This window comes from Amblyomma americanum, chromosome 3, assembly GCF_052857255.1.
Source record: "Amblyomma americanum isolate KBUSLIRL-KWMA chromosome 3, ASM5285725v1, whole genome shotgun sequence".
Taxonomy (NCBI): domain Eukaryota; kingdom Metazoa; phylum Arthropoda; class Arachnida; order Ixodida; family Ixodidae; genus Amblyomma; species Amblyomma americanum.
The window spans coordinates 222,123,128-222,146,649 of NC_135499.1; the positions used below are offsets into that span (position 1 = coordinate 222,123,128).

Consider the following 23,522-nt stretch of genomic DNA (forward strand, 5'->3'; position numbering starts at 1 on the left):
TGGTCGAAATTATTCCGGAGCCCTCCACTACGACACCTCTTCTTCCTTTCTTCTTTCACTTGTTCTCAAAATTGAAAATGGTTTTTGAAGAAAGGAAATGGCGCAGTAATTGTCTCGCATCTCGGCGGACACCTGAACCGCGCTGTAAGGGAAGGGATAAAGGAAGGAGTGAAAGAAGAAAAGAAGAAAGATGCGTAGTGGAGGGCTCCGGAATAATTTCGACCACCTGGGGATCTTTAACGTGCATCGCACAGCACACGAGCGCCTTTGCGTTTCGCTCTACTGTATAGCGGGCAAACGGATGACGGTTGCTGTTCATGATGCGTCGTATGCAGTGGTGGTGGACCCGCCGCGTTGGTTCAGTGGTTAGCGCGCTCGGCCTGATCCGTAGTACACGGATTCGAACCCGACCGCGGCGGCATGCAGCGTTTCGATGGAGACGAAATGCAAATTTAAGGCGCCCGTGTGCTGTGCGATGTCTAGTGCACGTTAAAGATATCCCCAGGTGATCGAAATTAATCCGGAGACCTCCACTACGGCACCTCTTTCTTCCTTTTTTCTTTCACTCCCTCCTTTATGCCTTCCTTTACGGCGCGGTTCAGGTATCCGCTGAGATGTGAGACAGATACTGCGCCATTTCCTTTCCCCCAAAACCAATTTGTAATTTCCAAACCAATTTTGGTGGTGGTGGTGGCAGCGGTGGTTATTCTAGTTCACTGTAGCGGCGGTGATAGTTTTGATTTTGATCATCATCATCATCACTATTTATAATAATGATGATGGGTGAGCATTGTTTCCAGACTGGAGGTTGTTTTTTTGTGTTTTTTAGGTGGCTGTACGAGTTTGTATGAGTGGCTCGGTGGGCGTGCGAATTTAGGTGCGATGCAAGTTATCGCACGCAGGTGGCTTCATGTGCCGTTATCCTGCATGGCTCATGACAATTTCTTTAGTAACGCTCTGTGAATTTCAAGTGAATACTTCTGGATGCGTGAAGCAAGCGTATTCAGGCGTAGAAGTCGCCGCTGCATTATGAAACTGTCAACGTTGTTTCTACACATACCTCGTACCACTGCAAATCAGCCAATTCGTGATCACACGGTTTCTCGGTCGATGTCACGTGCTACGGCTAAGAACTGTGTGCCTTTGGAGCTAGTCGGTGGCGATATCGCTGGCCAAAGGTAATGAACAGGCGTGGCAATGCTCTTGATTGGAAAGGTGATCGTGCGGACCAAGCGCACCTTGCACCTCTTGTGCTACCGACTCGACGCGTGCATGTTGTGCCTGACCACACGCGAGGAGGATCGAAAGCTGGTGCATAACGTTGAACTGCAGGTATGGCAGCAGCAGGAGCACTGGAGAACGGTGCGCGGTGTCCACAGTTGAAGCGTCGCTGGAGCAACGCCGACGAAACTGAGCGCGACGGTGACCAGTCTTCCTCCCTTGCTAGAACTGTGAGCAGTGCGGGAAACATGACCGCTGCGCGGGGCCGCGGTGGCAGGAAGGCGCACCATGTTCGTTCGCGGTCGGATTTGGCCGGCCACATACAGTGCGACCCGCCGCCACCGCAAGCTCAGTCCGAGCCGCCTCAGATGCGGACATCCGTCTCGTACCCGGCGCAGCTGTCCGGCGGCTCTACGGCGCGGAGGAGCTTCCTGGACGAAGGTTCATGCTTGGCCCTTGGTTGTGTTTCGATCTCTGTGCTAGCGCCAAAATGTGCCCTGCACTGCGCCTGGAAGGGGGGGCTCATTCGAATGCTCTGTCTGTTAGCTTACATGCAGTTTTCTTGCAGCACCTTGCTTGTAAAGTAAAATGCCTTTCAGCATTATGCAACACTGACCTACTAGAGAAGAACTGTGTTACAAAAACTGCCTGCTTTCTCATAAAGAGCGCAGCAGTGCTTGAAAATACTGATACAGTTGAATGGTACAATGTCTTATCCACTTTAATTATTCGCTTTAAAGGTGATCATGAAACACTCACTACATGATGGCGATGATAATGTAGTGTGTCATGACTTGAAATGCAGTGAAAGGCATGGGAATCACTGTAATGTCACTTTTCTCTCGGTATTGGAAAGAGCATCTTTGCCATGAGTGCACAGTAGTCCTTGGCATTGCCATGCTAATGACAAGTATTTTCCTGCTCTGCATTCTCCAAAGTCCTTGGACCCTGGAGTGATGTAGCTTCTGCTGCACATGAGACAAAAGCCTTACTAGATTGTCTTAGGGACATGGGTTTGATAGACGCCCTTTGATGTTCCTGTGTTTTTGTGAGTGTGCAAGTGTTGTGGATGCTTGATTTCACCTTTCAGCTTTTCTTTTTTATTTTCCCTCTTCTCACCTTCTTCCTTCACTTTCATCGGGAGTAGCATGCAGGAAGTAGAAATTAGGAGATTTAAAGCATTCCCTTTGTGAGGGAAATGCATATTAAAAGTGAGCTCAATTTGGTTGAAGGACCTTAAGCTCCAGTCTCTGCATATTAATGCATGACGTGTGAAATAATCGTAAGTGTTCCTGTGAGAACTGGAATTCTTGTTTTCAAGCATGTCAGTGAAAATTTCTGTGGGTCTTCCCTAGCAGTCTGTAATGAAATGCATGTACTTTATTATAAACTAATGAAATATTGCACTTTCTTAATATTTCGGTGGAAATGAAAAATGATGCCACTTACTGCACTTCTTTCTGCACCATTTGTCTTTGCATCCCCCTCCAGACAAAGTATGACACTGCTGACAAGTCCGCTGTTATTGCCATTTGTAACAACCATAATTGATGCACACATACATATATGGGAGCTACTAAAGGTTCACTGTTGTCCCAGTGCTAATTTGATGCTGTTCATAGATTCTTTAGTAATTCTTTAGTAGTGCAAGAATGTTCTCTATGTTTTTGCTGGTGCATTCCTTTGGGATTGTGATTGTGCTTGCGTGTTGGCCTTGCTTTAACCTCCAGGCAGCAGGTTGGCACCAGCCACTGAATGCTTCTTTCCCACACCACACCGGGGCCAGAGCCTGACCAGCTTCTTGTCATCTGCTGATTTCAGTTCGTGCGGCGAGTTGGACCGGGTGAGCGAACAACTTGTGAGAGTGAACCTGGCTCAGACAGTAAAGCTTCACTGCGGGTTTTAGGAAGGCAAACCAGAATAAGTACAGAATTGGAGGTGTTGAGGCACTGTTGCTTTTGGCTGGACTGGCAACATGCAAGCTGCGACCACAGCATACTAACAGGCCAGGCTGTTGATAATATCACATGATGAGTTCATAAGCAAGGGGGAAGGGTCTCTCCATTCTGAAGTTGGGCGTTATGCCGTGCGCATCTGGCTGCAAAATGTGTGAATGTCTTTGTTGCTGATTTGCTTGGACATCATATCCTGTTCCTCTCATCCAGGGACATCACTACATTTGTTTTTAAAGGAAGTCAAAGCAATGAAGGAAAAAAATTAAGAAGTGAATTGCCCTGCCAGATCAAAAGAAAACTTTGTACTATTTCCTTGAAATTTAGTATCATAATCCTCCCTTAAAAGATCATGTTTTTGTTTGCCCTTCATATATATAATCCCGTTCTGGTCTCATTTTGGAAGCTGGTGTGTTGTTTCCTAAAACTTGTGTGTATAATGATTCTGGTCTTCTGAGAACTTGCACAAACTAGAACCACCTTTCTTCCTCCAATGGTGACATTTCAGACACTACAAATGTCAAGACTGTTGTATGTTCCACCATTTTGTAAACTTTTGTATTGTTCTGCAGAATGTAATCCTTTGCTTCCTACCTCTCCATTCTGTAATGCTCTCATGAAACAAACAAACAATTAGAATAATAAGTAAGGATATTGCTAATACGAGGTTATATTCATCCATGCATCAGACCTTGTCACATTGGCGAACACTCGCTATGGCTTCAGAAAAAGAAACAACGAGGGCATTGTGCCAATTTGAGTCAGTGAAACCCTCTCCCTCTTGCTTGCTGGTGCATTTCACAAGTCAGGTTTATGGCTGGGTAAACCAGTGCATCATATTATCAGCACTTTATGGGAAGAACTGTGCCGCAGGAAGTCTTTAGATGTTATATCTTCATATTCATCAAAGCCATTGAATAACAGTCCCCATAATGCCAGGACCTCAATAACTGTAAATCACAAGTCTGAGCATTAGTGCTTATGGATTTATTTGTCAGTAAGCTGGGAAAACAGTTCACTAATGCCCTCTTTGTGTGCTATGCTTCTGGAAAAAGTTATCATATTGATGACACAAGAACACCTAGCTCTTCTGTGCAACTTGGGAGCTGGTGCTCATGCCTCTCTTGTCATATCTCCTTGCAGAAAGCTTTGGAAGTACAACAGTTGGGTTTGTAGAACATGCTCACTTTGCATTCAGAGCTTCAGTGCAAAATATCATACAAAAACTGATGGATCCCACATACTCTTAATGTTGGGTTGGAAGCCAGTCATTTTTGAGCACGGCTTCTGTTGTTTTTAATGAAGAATTACATTTGGTTGCAATTTTTGAAGATTGGTGCCTTTTGTGTGTTTTCTTTTTTCTTTCTGTTGTGCCTGGTGGTTTGCAGGAGAATGCACACATGTATGTCTCGGAAGCCTTGATTGCTGCTTTCGAGCAGATGCGATGTAGTCGTGCGATGAGGGCGGCTGATGACGACGACGACCAAGGCGACAGTGATGAAGAAATCTGTCGTCTAAGGCAGAGGATACGAATTCGGCGAAAGGAGCGGCTTCGTGAGGTGAGAGGGCTGAGCACTGGTGCAGCAAATGGCTAAATGCAAATGTGCAAAAAAAGTCTCCCTTTGAAAACGACTCCATTTTCCACATTTGTGTGCTGCAGTAAATGAGGAAACCTTCCAGAGAGCTGTGCTGGCTTGTTGATTTGCCACAAGTGGGCATAAATGATTGAACTCTTTATGAACAACATTATTTCTAGACTGGTCATAACTTCTTTTCGTTCTGAAGCAAGTAGTGACCATTCCTAATTGAGCATGCAGGCTGAAGGCTTGGGCTGCCGGCACTCTGGTTCAGTGTATGCAGGCTCAGAAAGTCTTTACTGTTATCACATTGTCCACTGTTTATGTGTCTATGCAGCATCAGGCCAATAGGTGTTGCGCACAGATTTGAGCTCGCAGGCAAGACTGTTCTCTCGTTAGTGCACTAACTGCACTTGTTTATAGCAATAGGTGTATGAAATGATCGCCTTGGTATTTATGATGTCCATTAGGGATGTAACTGAAATCTCTTTTACTCCCTTGCTGGGAAACAAAAGTCTGATTGAATGCTAGAATGGGCATGTGGGTTAGGGAGGGTGCTCTCGAGAATTGCCTTCAGCAATTGTGTGGATTCAGCTGGGAGGACAAAATGTCTTAGAGCTTATCTCTTTCATCACTTCTTTTGTTACTCTTAAGCTCTGACCACTGTTCAGCGCTAAATTGATAAAGGCTTGTTCGCTAATTTCCAAGAGTACTCAGCATAAATCAGCAGGCAGTGTTTCATTACAAACATAAGTGGTAGTGTCTCAGGTGCACTATTTCATAGTATTTCTACATATTGTAGCGATAGCTACATTACAGTAGCATTTCGAGCCTTCAGCATGGCGGCACCGCCACCCTGTCACGTGGTTGGTCATGTGGTGCGGAGCAGCTGCCGGAGGCGTGGTGTCGTGTCTGATCACGTGGTTGGTCACTTGCTTGGTCACGTCATCAAGTTTCACCCGGCCAGCTGTAGCTATCGCGTCACTCCAGCTTTAACCAAAGCTAAACCATCGCCAATTTTTTTCAATTCATTCTGGTGACTGGACTTTGCATTTGAAGGAAAAGAACTCATTAAAGGAACTGACCACTGCCCAAAATGTGTCATGAGGTTATGGTGGAAGTGAAAAGATCCTACCTCATATTGTTAGGATTGAGCACTCCAGAATCCAAGAAATGAGGATTTATAATTCTAATTAGGCACCAAAAATCGTGTAAAACAAACTGAAGTGCTAGCCTGCTGTGAAACTCTGTCATTATTGCTGTACCCCATCACGCGACCACATCTCAGTAAAGTATTGTTGATTTTTTTTTAAGTGCACAGTATTTTTTTTCTTTCAGAAGTGTTCGTCATGTTTTATTATAGCTTACCCTGTCTCCACGGTAGCCTTCGGTGAAAGCAACGTTTCCTTCTCATCACCAGTGATGTGGTTTTAGCTTTTTTCACTAAATGGCATCACCGTGTTTTGTATTCTTTGGATGAAGTGGTAACCATGATCCATTAAAACATTTATCAACGAGGCGTACGTCACTGTGCCATAACAGCTTTGGGTGTGGAAACTGTTATAGATGCTACTCTGTATTAAAACTGTCTAATTACTGTTTGGCGTGTGGGATTTATATTAGTTTTCAGTACATCAATTCTGCCGATGTGCAATAGACCTCTCCCGGCCTACGTCACGGCTGACGTTTCGAAGGAGAGGCGATGGGCGTGGCTTTGAGTGGTTGGCGAAACTTTCCGCTGGCGGCGGTGTGGTGCAATGGATTTGGTCTCGTGCAGCGACAATTTCTAGTTTTTTTCTCAATGCTGTCGAGTTTTTGCGTGACAGAATGCGCTAGTTGATAGAAGGCCAGCCGCATATATTTTTTCGCTTGCCAACCAAGTCTGCTTTATTTTGGTGTGCCCCCGTGCCCATTTGCTCCATTGACGTAACGTTGTTTGAAAACAGGGAAGGGTCCACTGCCATTGCTCTCGCTGAATATGGCTTCTACCATTGGGATACTTAAAAATGGTCGCATGCACTGATTGAAAAATTTTGGGACAAATTTTCTGCAGCCTTTCAAACAAAACTGTTGCTGAATCAAGCATCTGAGACAGCAAGCTTTCCATTTCATAAAAAAAAAAAAAAAATGTGTGTCAGTTCCTTTAAGGACTTTTTGAGCTGACCTTGGCTGCACTGGCTGCAAGTACTACAGTGCTCGGAGTGAAATGTTAAAGGAGCCACAGGAGTAGCAGTTATATGAAAGCATGCAAATTCGGACTACGCTTTAATGCACATGTACACTAATGCAGCATCAGTATTTGTAGCCTCATGGGATGGTTGTGCAATTTTGCGTGCCTGCTACGAAACTAGATCAGCACAAGTGGAGAGGCGGGTAGTGCACCCACTGATCTCCTTCTGATTGTGCAAGGCATGGGCTGTAGCCTTCTTAAAGATTTCAATAAAATTTACTCTCTTTGTCTTGTAAGTCTTTTTTCATCATCTTTCAGTTATTATGCACTAAAGCAGGCAATTGTCATATATCGTGTGCACCACCATGTTTCCTGAGTAATACTAGTGAATTTACTCTCAAATCATGTATGCAGAATGATGACATACCACATTAAACACATCGCTTGTGAAGATTTTAAGGGCTGCGTGAATGTAGGCAGCAATCTTGAGAGATGTGCTTTTATATAGCTGACACAACCAGCTGACTAAAGCTAGCGACCTATCCTTGCTTTACTTCAGAAAGCCTTAATGCGGCCAATCGAGCGCCAACTCAGCGATGGCCGCACAGACGGTAAGCAGGATCCTGGATGGTGCTGCTTGGACCTTGCAGTGAATCGCCGTTTTCACCACGCAGTTGCCACTACCAGCACGTCTCCCCTGAGCTCTGCCTTCTCTTCGCCCTGCTTCCATGGTGAGCTTCTGTGCTTGGGCAGGGGGCTCATCTCAGGTGTAGGCCACCTGCACACACTTCCTAAGATATGACCATCCGTTTCCTCCTGCTTTTCACAGTAGTGCCAGTGCAGCAGTTTCATCACTTTGCACTCTGCATGGCAGCCTCCGCATTGCTAACCGGGGCCCACATTTAAGCATAAATTCAATTTCTCAAAGAATAGATTGCTGGAAGTGCTTACTGATTGACTGAAGCAGCAGAAGAAGTTGTGATGCCCAGCTGCTTTGGCAAGCATCAGTGGACCAGCCGTAAAGATAGTTGTATGCATGTTGCCGCCTAAGCGGGCTTCATTTGGTGACTCCATTTTTTTGCTACATGGTCTCCAACATTGCATGCGGGACCACAGCAATTGACAGTCTTGGAAATAAGCCAGTTTTGGAACAACCGCTGTGGCATTCAAGCAACTTGGACTACACGACAGTTGCATGGCAGCTATGCTCAAAAGTGGGAGCTGAAATATTTGTTCTTTTTGCTGAGGGGTCAGAGTTATGTATCTAGCAATATTTTACCTGGCAATGATAATGAAATTTTGCTTTTCAGTGTGTGGTGTGTTTTTAGTTAAAAAATGATGGTTTACATAATTACAGTGAAGGTCACGTTTTTTTTGTACCCACGATGCAGAAAGTTTGACTGCATCACTGCACTTTAGGTTGCAACTGAGCACCAGAGCCACTTGTGTTAATCCATCATGCCAGCCTTTCTCTATGAATAATCCTCTTTCTCTCTCTCCACTGCCTCAGCCAAACGGTACCTGCTTCGAGTCCTGGACCGATCCCTCAGCAGCCCACATTCAAAGTTCGATCACTGAAGGGTTTGAATTTAGAACATGGGCCCAAGCCTCAGTTTACTTCTCAAAAGCTCATACATAGTAGCTAGCAGTGTTGCCATGATTTCGGAGGGTCAGTATCTGGGCAGCATATTTTATTCTTCCCTTTTAGCATTTTTCTGTGTGCCATGCTCCTGGCCAGCTTACCTACTTCTGCATAGCTCTTTTCTCAGCTGTGCCATGTTGTGCTATGCATTTGGTTTACTGCAGGCTGCAAAGCAGCAAGTGAATTTCTGCCGTCATGCTGACTTGCTCAACTGTGTGGCTTTTTTGTTGCACACAAATTATAAACCAAAGTATAGTCAGTGTCAGCTTAGTCTTTGGTGCAGCGTGATTAATTGCACTATTCCTTCCTTTTTCTTTTTGCTTGGCTACTTCGCATCCACTGCTGCCAGCCGACCTGAGTGACAATGATGACGACATAGATGAATATGAGCTGTCAGGTGGGTTCAGATGTTTGGCTTTTCTGATCTTTTCCTTGTGGCCTTTGGGCTGTTGTCTGCTGTAGCATACGCAATTAGATTAGCTGTTTTGCTTCAGTCACAGTTGTTGATTGTGTCTGTGTTCATTGGAGTGCAAACAACATGTGCAGCATTTAATAAGCCCAGAAATGCGAACTTGTTGCGCCTGCACCTGTTACAGATGACATGGAGTCCGGCCTGTCTACGGTGCATGAATGTGGTCTGTCTCTCTCCTTGGCCTCACTTTACTCGGGTGAGTTGTGCTCTCCCTTTTCCTTTAGGCAGTGCATAGGGTGCTTTTGTATTGTACCATTCTTTGTTGACAAACTGTGTGTGGGTCTTATACACGAATGACTTCTTGTTACGGTTAGTCTCAACTGTTCTTACGGGTCTGCTGAGACAGAAACAGGGAAGATGAGGCAGAGGAAATTCTTTGTTTTATGAGCTGCTTGCCAGTATTTTAAGATGTGAACAGTGGTGAAACCCCTAGGTGTGCCCAGCCAGGATTGAGACTGGGGCTGGCCCACATCTTTTTTTTTTGCTTCTTCGCTTCTTTCTCAGGCACAATTTGACCAAGTCAATACTTAGAGCAGTTATTCTTCACAGCTTTCTTGTCAAACATTTTCAGAGGGTTTTTGAATATATATCCTCTTTTTCAGTGTATATCTGCACAGAGTCCTCAGTTATCTTGCCAGCCGGTTTACCAGGTTGTCATCTCCAGTGAACATCAGAAAGTGCTTGTTCCTCCCTGCCAGCATACATATTGGTTTCTGTGCTATGACTGGAGCATTATTTGGTGTGTTCCATGGACATTGTTTTTTTTAGGTGCTTATGAGAGGGCACCTGGAAAAGCATAATTTTTGTCTTGAAGAAAATGTGCTGCCTTTGTCAATTTTTGTTACTTAAGGCCTGCATTAATTTTTAGTGCTGGCAGCCAAGCCTCTGATTAAATTAGTATTCAAGGAGTTGCTTGGCGAAATAAATAGTTGAAGCAAGCAGTTACTGTAAGCTATGGGAATTTGTCAGCTGTTGCTGTGAAAAATGCATGTCATTGCTAAATTTCAGATGCAGATGTGCAGAAAAGTTCGTCAGTATGTTGGTCTCAAGAAGATGCCAGTCAAACGTAAGTGTGTTCATTTTTTTAAGGAGGGACCGTAGTGTTTTTCAGAATGCTAATTTCTTAGTTTACAGCATGTTTCTTGAGCTGAGACAATGTCAGCTTTAAAAAATTACAGAAATTAACATGGCACGATGAAAGTTATTGTCTTAGAATTTTAAAAATAAAAATGAAGGAAGTTTCCTCTTTAGTGGTGTTCTCTTGCTTCACTTGCCTAGCAATCAGATTTGCCATTTCTGGCCTGAACAGCACTTGGCATTCATGTGGCATAAGCTTGTATACCACGGTGACCTTTTCGAGGTATGCAGCTACCATCTATTCTGTTTTGACAGTGCTAATGGTTACGACACCCATGTGGGGGAGGGCAAACCACCAGACAGCAGTCACTGTGGCACCTGTGTGACTTTGGTGACCTTGAATGCAAGCTCCTGCTATGCAGTGAAGCACTGCTCATAGTATAGCACAAGAACAGATGCAACTGCGGAAACGTAATCTCCTGCAGCAAAGTGAATCATGCACATTGTACGGTACAAGGGTGCAGCAAACGGAGAAACTCATGCTCCCATAGTGAAATGAAGCACTGCCCATAGTATGGTACAAGGGCGCATCAACTGTGGAGGCACAGCCTTCCACCCTGGCATGCTTTGATGATGATGCCAATGGCCAGGCAGGCCCAAAACAGTGCCCTGAAGACCTTTTGCTTTCCAGAGATTTTCTGTGGCTGCACCTGCTACTCATGCACTTCTCAATTACCACTGATGTGCTCATGGAATGCATATGAGGCTCATCTTGGAGTGTTTGCATTGTTATTGAAGTGAGATTGAAAAGATTTACATGGAATGTTGGTGATTTTTGTCTCGTGAATCTCCTTCCGGCCCTTTCGTCGTCCAACAAGAATGTGGGTATGTCCCGTTCGTGCCAATGGTTTCGTGCACCAGGTTTAAGCTTTGAACGTTAAAGGGGCTCAGAAAGGAGCACTAATAAAGTTGCGGTATACCGGGGATGTTATAGCACACCGCTTCATGAATATTTTCCATCAAAAATTTTTTTAATGCGCTTTCTAGAAGCCGAGTTATCTGTAGTCAAAATATGAATTTTAGCGTCTTCGCACCTTTCCCTCTCCTCTCGTCACTTTTTGCACGCTGGAAGGTCGGCGGTCCTCTGCCGGCCCCCCCTCCGGAAGCGGAGCCTCCTCACCCGCCGGAGCTATGCGCATTGTTGGCCGCGGCCACGGTAGCTGCCTGACGTATGAACGAATCTAACCAGTAGCCACATCTCAACTTGTACATGCAGATGCGAGCGATGGAGCAGGGTGCGAGCATGAAAAAGTCGCCGGGAAAGGCCCGCCAACTTTCGCACTTGATTGTGGGTCCTCTGCTGCGTGTAGAAGTGTATTATTTGGCTCTGGTTTTCGTGACAACACTGTGTAGTGGATGAGCGAGTTGATGTGCTCTCCTCGGAAGGTGTTTACGAGCCCCTTAACATTGATGAAAATTATGCCAAGGTGCAGTTGATTGTCTCGGAAGACACATTTCTTTTACCGAAAGACACTGAAGTTTGTAAGGGTGCTGAGGGCTGCAGTTGTGCTTGCTGAAATCGGGCCTTTGCATTCCATGGTGTCAGTTCTACTTGCACACACTAGGATGATTTAATGAACAATCTGTAGCTTTTTCTCAACATGAACTGTGCAGCATATATCGGTTTTTCACCGGCACTCCAAAGCAGGTTCTACGAAAGCATTTCATGTGTAGAATGGCTGCAAGCAGCGAGATGCACCAGCATGAATTTTTTTGCTGCTTGTATTGTTCACATTCATGATTGAAAATATTATTTTCTAATTTAGAAGGAACTGGGGTATGCATAAAAAAAAATGTCTTGATGATGTCTGGAGCTTTTGTGACATCTTTGCGAAGCAGGGGTCAGTGGTAATGAAAGCTAGAAAAGCTGTTATAGACCTGTACTGTTCTTCCATACTCTCAAGGGAGTGGTAAAGATAATGCACACTTGTCAGAGTTGCACACTACTAAAGTGAGCAACTAGTCTTCTGTTATGAACGCATCTCTCAGGGTACTTAACTTTATGTACAAGCTTTCAAAAACTATTTTGTGAACTGCTCATGGCTGTCATCTGTCAATTGTTCTATGCTGGGAGTGGCTTTAAAAAACTTGCCGATACAGTAAAACCTCTTTAATCTGAACTTCCAGGGACCGGGCGAAATGTCCGAATTATCTGAAGGTCTGAAATAATGAATGCCATCCCAAAATTGCTAGAAACCATTTGCATTTTAGTAAATTTATTTGACCAAACTCAGTGTGGTGACTATCTGCTTTTGAGACAAAAACTGCGCAAGAACAACAATTTTTTTTTCGTAACGTCAGATGCATACTGCATGCACACTTGGGATTGAAAACATAGGACTGCCCCACAATGGTAAAGGCTTCCGTGGCCTTCTTCACATTGCGACGCGCTAGCAGTGGATCCTCCTCACAAGCAGTGTTGTCATATGTGAAGAGGCGCACCACAGAAACTGCGAACAGTGCACGACAGGCGACACAGGAAAATCCGTTGGCGCTGGAATAGCGAGACTCTTTCTGGTGAGAGAACAAAAAGACCAATGACACACTAATGAGTGCTCGAAGCTGCGCAAAACTCTACTCGGCTGGCTGGCCAGTGTGGGGCTGGACCGCCATCACCGGGGTCTGGAGTGAAACGCAGAAAAGGGAAACCGAAACTATGCAGCTGCATACTTAATTGGCGCTGAGGCCTTCCAAACATCGTCACGCCTGTTGTTGCCTGATGTAAGAGGTGTGCAGGCACCTCTCTGACGCATATTTGACATCACGCGGGATATTACCTCGATTGCTCGGTATGTCACCTCCTGTCTGGAGCGTGTCGGAATTAACCGGTGTGAGCCCAGTAGCATTTGTATTAACGAGCATATGCCATAGACTTACATCGATGTTGGCTGGGACCACGTCGGCTTTCCGAATGACCCGGATTTCCGAAATAATGGGAGTTGAATTAACAAAGTTTTCAGTGCATTCTGAACCATGAAGGCATTTGGGGAGATACCACAGTGCAGGATTGTTGTACAGTTCAATAACTTTTTGAAAATCTGCCAGGGCTTTGTGCACTATTATGTTTGGGCACATTGACGATTCCTGTTCAAGAGCATTCATCACATATTAGTAGCAGCGTAATTTCTGCTTTTTCCATGGTTGTTTATAGTCATTGGATGTGAAGATTCACTAACTGGTCCGTCTTATTCCCATTTGGTGAGCTAGAAGTGGGTGCTCATTGGAACATGTTTTCTGTTGTTGTCACAATAACAGTTGCTCCTCAGCTGAGGCAGTGGCCCTGAACCTGTTGAGGCGTTTCTCCGAGAAGCATCTGCCTAAAGCCTCGGACCTCCAGTGGCTGGTCTCGGAGCAGGATGCTGCCCAGTCGGTACGTTGTACTTGAGGCAGCTTGGCACAAGAAGGAAAAGCTAGCTTCACATACTTGCTGTCCCTATTTTCAACTAGATCAAGCTGAAGAATGGGCATAGGGAAAGTGTTGCAGCTTGCCATATTTTGCATGGCTGCTCTCAACTAAGTCCTGAAACCGGCTGGCCCTCTGTAGTATTCTTTTCACTCCACCTTTCGTACATAAATAGGTTGGCCTGTCAGCAAATGTTGCCTGACCCCTGTACTAATTTGAGTCCCGTGAACGATCTTTGCTAGCAGCACTGAAATTCTTGGATGTACCCTTGGGGTCATCATAAGAGGGAGTTAACTTGTGGGCTGTTTGATCCTACTCGGCGCTTCTTTGTACTGTTTTCTCAGTTTTTGAAGAAGACTGCAATCAATGTCACTGTCTGGTAGTGCAAAGGTGCGTCTTTTGTGTAACGCAGGCTTCCTGAATAGGCAGCCATTGTTGTTTTGTGCTGTGTGCAAAAAAAGGCGCAGCTCGCTTTTTCTGCATGTGCATTGGTTGGGGGCTCTTGGGCTTTCTCAGCTGAAAATTGACTTAAGGTGTGCTTAATTAGTAAATGTGTTTCCTAACTAGCAGTGCACATCTAGAGTAGAATCTCTATGATATTAATCTCAAGGTGCTGCAAAATGTTTTTGTCATCCAAAATTCACATCCAAAAACAAGCATCTGTATGCAAGAGCATGAGAAATGCATCCATACAGACATGTTTCCGGCTGAGGGGATTTATTCACTGCCACATGGCACCTTATCGCAGCTTATCGTGGCATCAGTGATTAGCAGGCCACGTGCCACTGCTTGATCCTTACAGGGCATTGAGATTGACTGTCACAGTGTCTGCGGTGCAAAAGAAGCGCTTAGTGCTCGTGGGTGCGGTTACTGTCCGTAGTGCTGCATGAAAATGTCTGCCGGAACATCCAAGATTCTCCCCATTGTACATAATACACTTTGGCTAGGGGATTTTACAAATTCATATTGTACTGAAATTTAAATGCGTTGATCATTTCATTGAGATTCTACTGTATTACATTATCGAAATTAGCTGAAAAAGTGCTCTCGTTTGTTAGCACGCTGCATTTAGGGTTGGATGGCCAGGTTATTACAATCTATCTATTGCAGTTAATAGACAGCGGCCACACAGTTAAACAAGCATAGGGTAGTATTTACAGAGAACTTATTTGCAATTTTATGTTCTCTATGGCAAGTCCACACGTCTTGCTCACTCACTTATACCTCTGCTGTTTTCCTTTGTATTGCTTTGTTCAACTCTCCCAATGTCCTGCACTGTCTCTTTACCACTCACACACTGGTTTCCAGGAATCTTCATGAAGATCAGGTCCTGGGCTTGCTCTAACCATTCCATTGCGATCAGACACCCAGCTTTGGGGCTGAAAGTGCCCTCCACTGAAAACTTCACTTTCCTGGCTTCCAAGCAAAAGCCTGGCTGTCAGCCTTGGGTCATAAAAAGAGGGAGAAGCCTCGAGAAAAAAAAGAGAGACAGACAGAAGAAAGGAATGCATGCTTATTTATTTAAATACTGCAGGCTAAGATGGCTGGCTTGTTGAATCGTGTGTGGGCTTAGTAGGGATGTGTCTTGGGCAAAATGTTCTTATAACTTATGTTATAACTTATGCTTAAGGTTTTGCATTTTAAGTCATTAATTTAGAGGGAAAAAATTAATCATGCTTTGTAGAGTTCTTTTTAGAAACAGTATGAATTTTTTAAAGAGCTTTCATTTACAGTTTTGGATTTACGTTTTTAATTTTCATGTGCCAATACATAGCACATTGGCCTTTGTGCCTGCTGTGTGGCTAAGTTGCTTGTTTTGTAAGTTTGTTGTCTGGGTGGAGTTGTGTTGGCTTATGCTACTGAAATGAAGAGTAGCAATAAAAAGCTGTGACACAAGTGGGCGTTATCTTGGCCCGGTATCTCTGGAATAGGACAAGAAATTTGTTTTCATTTCCTTTTATGTCCCACTGTAGTATATGGGCCTTTGCATCAGGTGTTTCAAACTCACCTTGTCTCATGGGCCGCAGTGCGATACTTTTGTCTCCCACAGGCCAGTACCGAGAAAACGGAGAGGAGAAAGATGAGGGGCCCAAGGAACAAATAAAGAAAAAGAGAAGTATATTCAGACAAAAAAACAAAGTGAATAAGTTGGAACAAATAAGGCAGTTTTTCAACTGAAAATATCTTTTAATACAATAGTGTCACACCTAAACCCGGCTGATGTCCAATGGCACGAGGTTCTCTGATTGGTCGAAATAGGCCACATGACCTTGTGGCGTCATCACAGCCTGCCCTGATGGGCCACCCTCATTGGTCAAGAGAGGTCCCATGACCTCGTGATGCCATCACAACCTGGCCACCAGATTGTGAGCAACCTGCCCACCGTGGCAGGTGGCAGTTAAAGGGACACTGAGGAGAACCCTATCAAAATTTTTTTGTTAGCATTATCTTATAGTTCGGCATTTCATGGATATGTTGACGCTTGTCCGGGAGCGAAAGATGCATTTATTTCAAAGAAATTTTGATTCGAAGTTGAAAAATTTTTTCCCGCCGCTACGATTCAAACTCGAGAACTCTTATGACGACACGGAGAACTCTTATGATGACACAGAACGGAGTGACGTGAAACGTGACGTAAACGGAGACTCCGTGATTTCTGGCGGCTAGCGGTGCGCTCTAGCAGCTGCTGAAATGAAAGCTATCACCGCCGCATGTTGAAGGCATCTGTCGGGGGTCATCACCGTCGCTTCGTTTACGTTTTCACCGGCGTCTTGCCAGCGTTACGATGGATCTTGTTCCCGAACCCGACGACGTAGTTACCGCAAAAACTCTGGCCTGCATTTCAGCGACCTCAGCCCCACAGAGCGTTCGATGCTTTTGAGTGAGCACGGTTAGGTTAGGCGCCGGCGGGTGGTTTCCCCCTTCCTCAGAGAGCAGCCGTTGCAAACTAAATATCATAACCTCAGCGCGGGGAGTCGCGAGGGGTGCGTTGCGCCCATTGGAGGCTGGCCGGGGCTTTGAGGCCAACGGATTGTGGTTCCTTGAACGGAGCAGTTGCATGGCGCAGCAGGCAGCGTCGAGGTCTCCCACGGTTGCAAGGGCCAAGTTATTTATTTTTTGCCACAAAAAACAAATGGGCGGTCGACGGCGGTCGCGTTTGAAGTCGGCGGCTTGAAACCAAAGCCGGCGCACGACTCTTCAACGGCTTCCGCTAGATCCAACGGGTCCACTGGATCTGGCTCTCTCGCGAACTTTCATGTACCTTCAGATATGTACTGTGAATGGATTAATATAGCCGAGATCGAAAAGAACAGCTCCGCCGAACTGCCGCAGCTATTGAATATAACGCGCACCTCGCCGCGGAGCCAAATCAGTCTGGCCAAGCCGGCGACGGCTGGCGCACTAGGCGCGAGATAGATACATGCTCCAATCTCCCCGCCAATGCGGTCAGAGTGCGCCGAAGCCGCCGAACGCGTCGGCGGCCAAGCGCAGTTGGAGTAATAGAGGGTCTTGCTTTGACCGACGTGACTTCGCCGTGCAGGGCGCGCGCACCTCGCCGCAGCATAAATGCGCCTTAACAGAGCCTGCGCTTAACCGCTAACCAACGTATTCAGCGGCGGCATCCATGGGAGCCACTGAAACCCCCTGCCCACTCACTAAATAAAAGAGAAGAAGTCCGGTGCCGAGGTTCGGAATCGAACCCGGGCCTTCGGCGTTTGAGGCGGAAACGCTACCGCTCCGCCACGACGGCTCAAGTTACAGCCGCCAATAAAGGCGCATCTAGTGAATGCACTCTTCTGATGCAGAAATCTCCGTGCTTTCGCTAGGTATATCCTGGCCTAACAGAGCTAGGCCATCAGCAATTTTTCTGAACTGCCTTGTACCTTGTCTCCTGTCCCTAATAAATGATTTCCGTTAAGTAGTTTGAAGTTGACTGGCACAGCCGGGAATGTTTCGCCGGGCAAGCGTGCGAATACACAAGTGCTGCCTTGTACGATCACCGACCATCGTGCCATCATAGCTTTTCATCGACCGTGGTGATCATCTGACAAGCCTTAACAGACTCCTTCAAAGGTTAACTAGCACTTGAAGCGGCACTTGGAGTTCCTCCGCTGTTCGGCGCTTGTAAATCGAAGCGCGTCAAAAAAAAAACCACGGGGCTTGCAAAGCTCATAGACGAGAAGCGCCGTAACAAATCGAAACTCTCGTGGCCGCCTGTGGTGCAGCCAAGCATCCGTTTTCTTAGCTTCCAACATTCAGGTTGTCTTTTGCCTGCCTTCCTTGTGTGATAAAAGTGCACTATTGGTTTTAAAACAAAACTTACTTCAATATTGATCTGCGCAACCTACCTTTGTCAGCCTCAGAGATTCGCGACTCCATGTAGGATGGAAAATTCCCCCTTTAAATTATTTATTTGTTGAGAGAGGTCACTTGTCCTTGTGACATCATCACAACCTGCCCTGTGGGTTGTGAGCAACATAGTTTCTAGACAGCAGCCTAGATAGAGAGTCGAAATTAACAAAAAATGGATATATATGAAAATGTCGTCACCATCACAGCATAGATAATAAATACCTGCTACTGCAGCTAGCAGTCCACTTTTGGTGGTTGATATCAACAATTGCAAAAAAACTGATGGAAACACACACAGAAGTTGCAAAGTAAGCTACGACAAATGGCAAATGTAAAGTTATTGCATTCCACTCTTCAAGGGCAGGCGAAGAGGCTTTAGAATTCTACGAGTTTAAAAGGGTAGAATGTGAGAAACTTGGAGGTAACGCATGCGAATTATTTTTGTGCTAGGATTTAAAATGGTGACGTAATCGCAGAATAAATCCGCATTGGTGGTCAGGCTGCTCTGCAGTGTGCAGCAATGGGCAGAGGCCGCAACAATGACATAACATAGGGCGGCGCTACGTTTCCAGCTAATAAACGGTTGTTTCAAGGAATTAAACCAACGTCGCCAACGGTGAAGCCCACGAAGCATTGTTTGGTGGTGTTGGAAGGCTCACTACAGCTCGTGGGCGAAGGTAGCGGACATCTGAAATTTCGGCAACGATGACGTTATAACGAGTTTCTTTGCACTCCTCTAACATTGTGAGGAGAAGCCTGACTATCGCTACGGTTTTAATCGGCGATTACATCACTATTTTAAATGCTGGCAAAAAAAATACTTGGCATGCTTTACCTTGAAGCTTTATAAAATCGATTTCTTGAAGAACCTCGAATTCTCAAAAAACCCTTTGACCTTCCCTTTAAAGTGTCATAATCGTCCCCACAGTTTTTTTGTTACTCATTTTGTTTTCTGCCTTAAAGGGACACTGAGGAGAACTCTATCAATTTTTTTTGTTAGCAAAATCTGATAGTTCGGCATTTCATGGCTTTGTTGACGCTTGCCCGGGCGCGAAAGATGCATTTATTTCAAAGAAATTTGGATTCGAAGTTGAAAAAGTTTTTCCCGCCGCTCTGATTCAAACTCGGGGAACTCTTATGACGTCACGGCAACTCTTTTGACGTCACAGAACGGAGTGACGTGAAACGTGACGTAAACGCAGACTCCGTGATTTCTGACGGCTAGCGGTGCAGTGCGCAACCTTCCTTTGCCAGCCTCAGAGATTCGTGGTATCCATGAAGTATGGAAATTCCTCCAAGGTTGCGCCTCTTGTCCTAGGAAGTCATCACGCTTGTACTTGCGAGATTGGCCTGTGGCGGCGATACCTGTATTTTGGTTCTTGCTATTTTCTACATTACAAGAGCTTTGTTTTCAGGAAGAGTGGTGTTTTTGGGATCAGGAGCTGCTATTCTATCGATACAAGCCAACTTCAATTTCTCCTCAGTGTCCCTTTAATGAAAGTTTCCTTTCTGTTATCACGAAAAGTAAACTACTAACGAAGGCAGGGATGGCTGGAAGTCAGTAATTATTCATAGCTACAGGTTGTCAAGGGGCAGAAAAAGGGGGAACGAGTGAGGTTCTTCTGCAACAAAGGTTGAAATCTTCAGGGTACGGACTGTGTGTTTGAGACCCCTGCTTTACATTATTCGTGTGCGTGACTGGAAAGCAGACTTGCAGCGCTCATAGTCATTCAACCCTGTAACTTTTCTTCTTGCAGTAACTTGGCTCAGTTGCTCCGGTTTTATCAGCCCATTGGCGGTTCACCCTCCTGTGTACTAGCAGAGCTGTTCAGTGGCTTATTCAGGATTTTACCCTGCACCACCACTAGCTATGACTGCAGCTTACCCAAGTGTGGCCTAGTCAAAGAACCAACAAATGTTGTTAAATACCCGTAGATTTTTCATTGCCAGCACTAAGTACAGTGGGAGGCATATTAAATGTTTACAGCTTTGCTATGCTGCCCTCACAGTGTATTGACATGCGAGCTGTCATTGTGGCTTCTCTGTGGGGCAGCAATTTTTGGCTGTGGCTTTCTCAGAAAGCAGCGTGCTGTTGCTCGTTTGCTTGTGGTATGCAGTTGCTACCTCTGCCTGATGCCTGGCCTGTTTCGCCTGACGAAGTGGAGGAGGAATACTACAGTGCACACAAAGTGAGTGAGCCATTGTCCTCTGTGGTCTGCTTACTTTCTTCACTACATTCATGGCTGTTACATGTGAAATGGCCTTGTGCAAGTAATGGATGACTCCAAAGTGGTTTTGACGCACTCTTCGTGCGTGTTGCTTTGTTGTGAACATCTCAGTGAAGCTCTGTGATCCTACAGTGTTGTTGTATAGCCAACAAGAAACGCGCGGAGTCAGCTTTCTTATTTTCTTATTTACTCTGCCTTTTCAGTTCGATTTATATGTTCATTGAACAGCTGCTGTCGTACCCTCAAGATAGTGGTGAGAGCTGTGCACTGGTGACCAGCCACAGCCTTGTTAGATCGAGGAAAAACCGAAAAACCTAGATACTTGTCATTTTTTATTTGTCCGCTCTGTTAAACATTTAAGAAGAATTATTTTCAGACTACCTTGTTTGTACTCATTTCAAGGCCCTTGTCGTGTATGAGAGGGAAGTATCTCAGGGCCCTTTAAAGTCCGGCTTTGCTACTTATTGTTGTGCCATTGGCATTTGCTGAAGTGTGAACAGTGCAAACCTGAACAAACCTGCTGTGCTCATCAACATCGGCAGCTGACACAGTTTGCACCATGACATCAAGAGCCAAGCCTAGTACATAGTAAGCAACCGCTTAACCATCATTGGGACATCGATAAAGTGCATGTGTACTTAGCTTTATTTGAGTCTTTTCGAATGACGCTAGTAATATTTCACAAATATTTCACTTGGGTTTGCTCTGCATTGCTGCTGTTGCACGCTGAAGTTAAATCAGAGAAGAAAAAGAAAGTGTAAGCAACAGCCCAAATGACAATCAATGCAGTGGAAGTAATGTCACGCTGGTGCCCATACCACATTTCTGTGCCTCTCTTACACTTGGTGAGCCACCTAGCCATCGCGAAGTGCAAGTGGCTAGCCGCAGGCTCTGAAATTTGTTTGACATTGCGCTGTTTACAGTGCTAAGCAGACACAACCCAAGTAAGAACACATCGACAAACTTTACTTGAACTTGATTAAAGAACTTGAACACAAGTAAGGAACACGTGTATGCAGCAGGGACTTCCAAGTGTTCTTGCTGGGGCAGCTGTGCCGAGTAAATGGCTGCTCCTTCCTTGTTAGGTGACTCAGTCTAAACTCGCAAAAATAGGCATTGACATTCTGTCCTTGCCCTGAAAAAATTGATTTTCACTTGCTCAGGCAAAGCTCTCAAAGTCAAGCTTCACATTTTCTGTCGTCTGGCCACCTTATGGTTCTGCAGGGATCAGTGGTGGATGGTACCCTGTGGAGAGACTGGAAACCTAAGCGAGTCTATATTTTCACTTTGCGACATTATAGCATGGCTGGCATTTGCAGATGCGTCTCCGAGGGAACTCTGAGTGGGCTCCGCCAAGGGAGCAGATCATCTTCAGCATGCAGCCAGAACTGAAGTAAGTTTCTGGCCACTGCTGACTGCTGACAAAGATGCCCCCGTGCCTTTCTGGCTTGTTTTTGGTCTTTTGCTCATGTGCAGGCGTTGTGACTGCATTATGTTTTCCACCCTACTTATCAGCGAGCTGGAGAACACTGACGCCTCTTCTTTACATTTCCTCAGAAATATTAAGTATTCGATTTCCTGTGTAGCTGGCACTGCACTGTGTATTTATGCTTCAGTGGAGAAGTTTAAATGGGTATCTTTGTCTCTGTTAAGTGGGTGTGCACTGCAGTGAACTTAAACATTCATTATATTTCGAAGGAGATTGGTGCTAATGGAAAGTGGCAACCTTTAAATGGTGTAGCGTAAGAGCAAATAGTGTGTAATATGGTGTGCTACGTGAGCAGCTGCACACGTGATTGATGATCAATCCCTCGAAATTTATGGAATCTGGAGGAGGAGAGGGAAGACAGGCACTGAATTGCGCTGCAGAACCCACTGAATTCTGAGCAACTGCAATAGCGCCCCCGTCAGGTGGCGAATTTAATGTGATTTCCAACGAATGGCATTAGTCTGCGTTGACATCCTTGCTTGCATCATTAAGGCTGTAATGTCACTGGGAAGTGTTACCAGTGAGGATTCACCTGAGGAGAGGCTCGGCTGTAAGCTCGTAGTGGTGTATGTATTGCTATGCATAGTGCTGAAGCCTATACACAGATCTGCCTCTGTTCAGCACTGCATGTTTCGTCTGCAGTCGTGGTTCAAATACTGCAGCAGCTACGCTGAAAAATCGCATTACCGAGTAGCACAACCATCGGCCAATTTTTAAAATTCAATTTTCTAGGTGTTAAATTTTTTGCTGCTGGACAAATGTCGACATAGCAAGAAAGAGCCAGAGGATCAATGTTCACTGAGAACAATAATTAGATGCTGTTGTTTTCAGTGCCCCTTTAAGATTGACGCCTCCACATTTTACGGTAGCTCTGGTAGGGCTCCGATCAGTGTGTAGATTCTTCTGTTAATTTTGCAAGGATGAATGCTTTGAAACGCTTAGAATGTGCTGATTTGTTTACATAAGTTCTGATGACAGGAATAAGTCAGAAACAGCTTAATTGAGACCCTGAAACCATAGTTGAGTCATGTTGTGGAGAAATGAGGTCTCAACAGAAATTGCATTGTCGAATATCTGGGAGAATGAAAATTTTTTTTTTCTATGCAAAATTTACATGCTCCTCAATGAAATTGAAATGTTTTACCCCCCCCCCCCCCCCCCCCCTTTCCTTCTTTTTGGGTAATAATTCACACCAGAAAGGGACAGAGTGGCCCACATTAAAGTTGCTCTGAAATACTTTCCGAGGAGAGTACCTAAACTTGCTCAATCACTTCATTCTCTCGTCATGAACATCTGAGCCAAATAATAACTTCTACATGCAGCAGAGAACCCACGATTGCGCGTGAAAGTTTGCGAGCCCTTTCCGGTGACATTTTGAAACTCTTGCTGTCCTGTTGTGCATCCGCATATGTGAGTTAAGATATGGCCATTGTTTAGATTCTTTTAGGTGTTGTGGTCGCGGCCAGTCAGCAGCATTGCTTCGGTGGGTCAGGAAGCCCCCCGCCCCTGGGGAATTCCCTCATGAGGATTGCTGACTTGTGAGTGTGCAAAGAGTGACGAGAAGAGAGGGAAAGGTGCGAAGACGCTGAAGTTAAAATTTGGCTTCAGATAATTCAGCTTCTCCAAAATGAATTTAAAAAATTCTTGCTGGAGGATCATCTTTTAACATCCCAGGAATACTGCACCTTTTTGAGAGCTCCTTTCAGAGCCCCTTTAATGCCTGCAGCTACGCACTATGATTTGAAAGGACAATGATTCATGACAAGTGCAAATGAACAAGTGTGGCCTAGTTTGTATCCATTTGGCAAGGGAAACATAACAGGTCTGCTGGAAGCAGCACTACACTTGTGCGTTCGTGGTTCCTGAGGAGAGACAGTT

The 23,522-nt window shown here is 45.2% G+C and overlaps 1 protein-coding gene across 2 annotated transcripts in view; it reads left to right on the top strand.

Moving 5' to 3' along the window:
* The first annotated feature begins 806 nt into the window (after positions 1–806).
* LOC144126154 (run domain Beclin-1-interacting and cysteine-rich domain-containing protein-like) overlaps positions 807–23,522 on the top strand; it is a 33,099-nt gene continuing 10,383 nt past the window's right edge. Inside the window, exons 1-11 of one of the 2 annotated variants that reach the window (XM_077660130.1) lie at positions 807–1,662; positions 2,952–3,064; positions 4,562–4,732; positions 7,480–7,531; positions 7,595–7,651; positions 8,912–8,959; positions 9,159–9,230; positions 10,043–10,100; positions 13,427–13,541; positions 20,045–20,116; positions 21,475–21,548. In XM_077660130.1, the coding sequence (XP_077516256.1) occupies positions 1,335–1,662; positions 2,952–3,064; positions 4,562–4,732; positions 7,480–7,531; positions 7,595–7,651; positions 8,912–8,959; positions 9,159–9,230; positions 10,043–10,100; positions 13,427–13,541; positions 20,045–20,116; positions 21,475–21,548 (1,160 nt within the window). In that variant the 5' untranslated portion in view covers positions 807–1,334. Of the gene's footprint in view, positions 1,663–2,951; positions 3,065–4,561; positions 4,733–7,479; positions 7,652–8,911; positions 8,960–9,158; positions 9,231–10,042; positions 10,101–13,426; positions 13,542–20,044; positions 20,117–21,474; positions 21,549–23,522 lie in introns of both variants that reach the window. The other variant, XM_077660129.1, reaches the window with a different exon arrangement.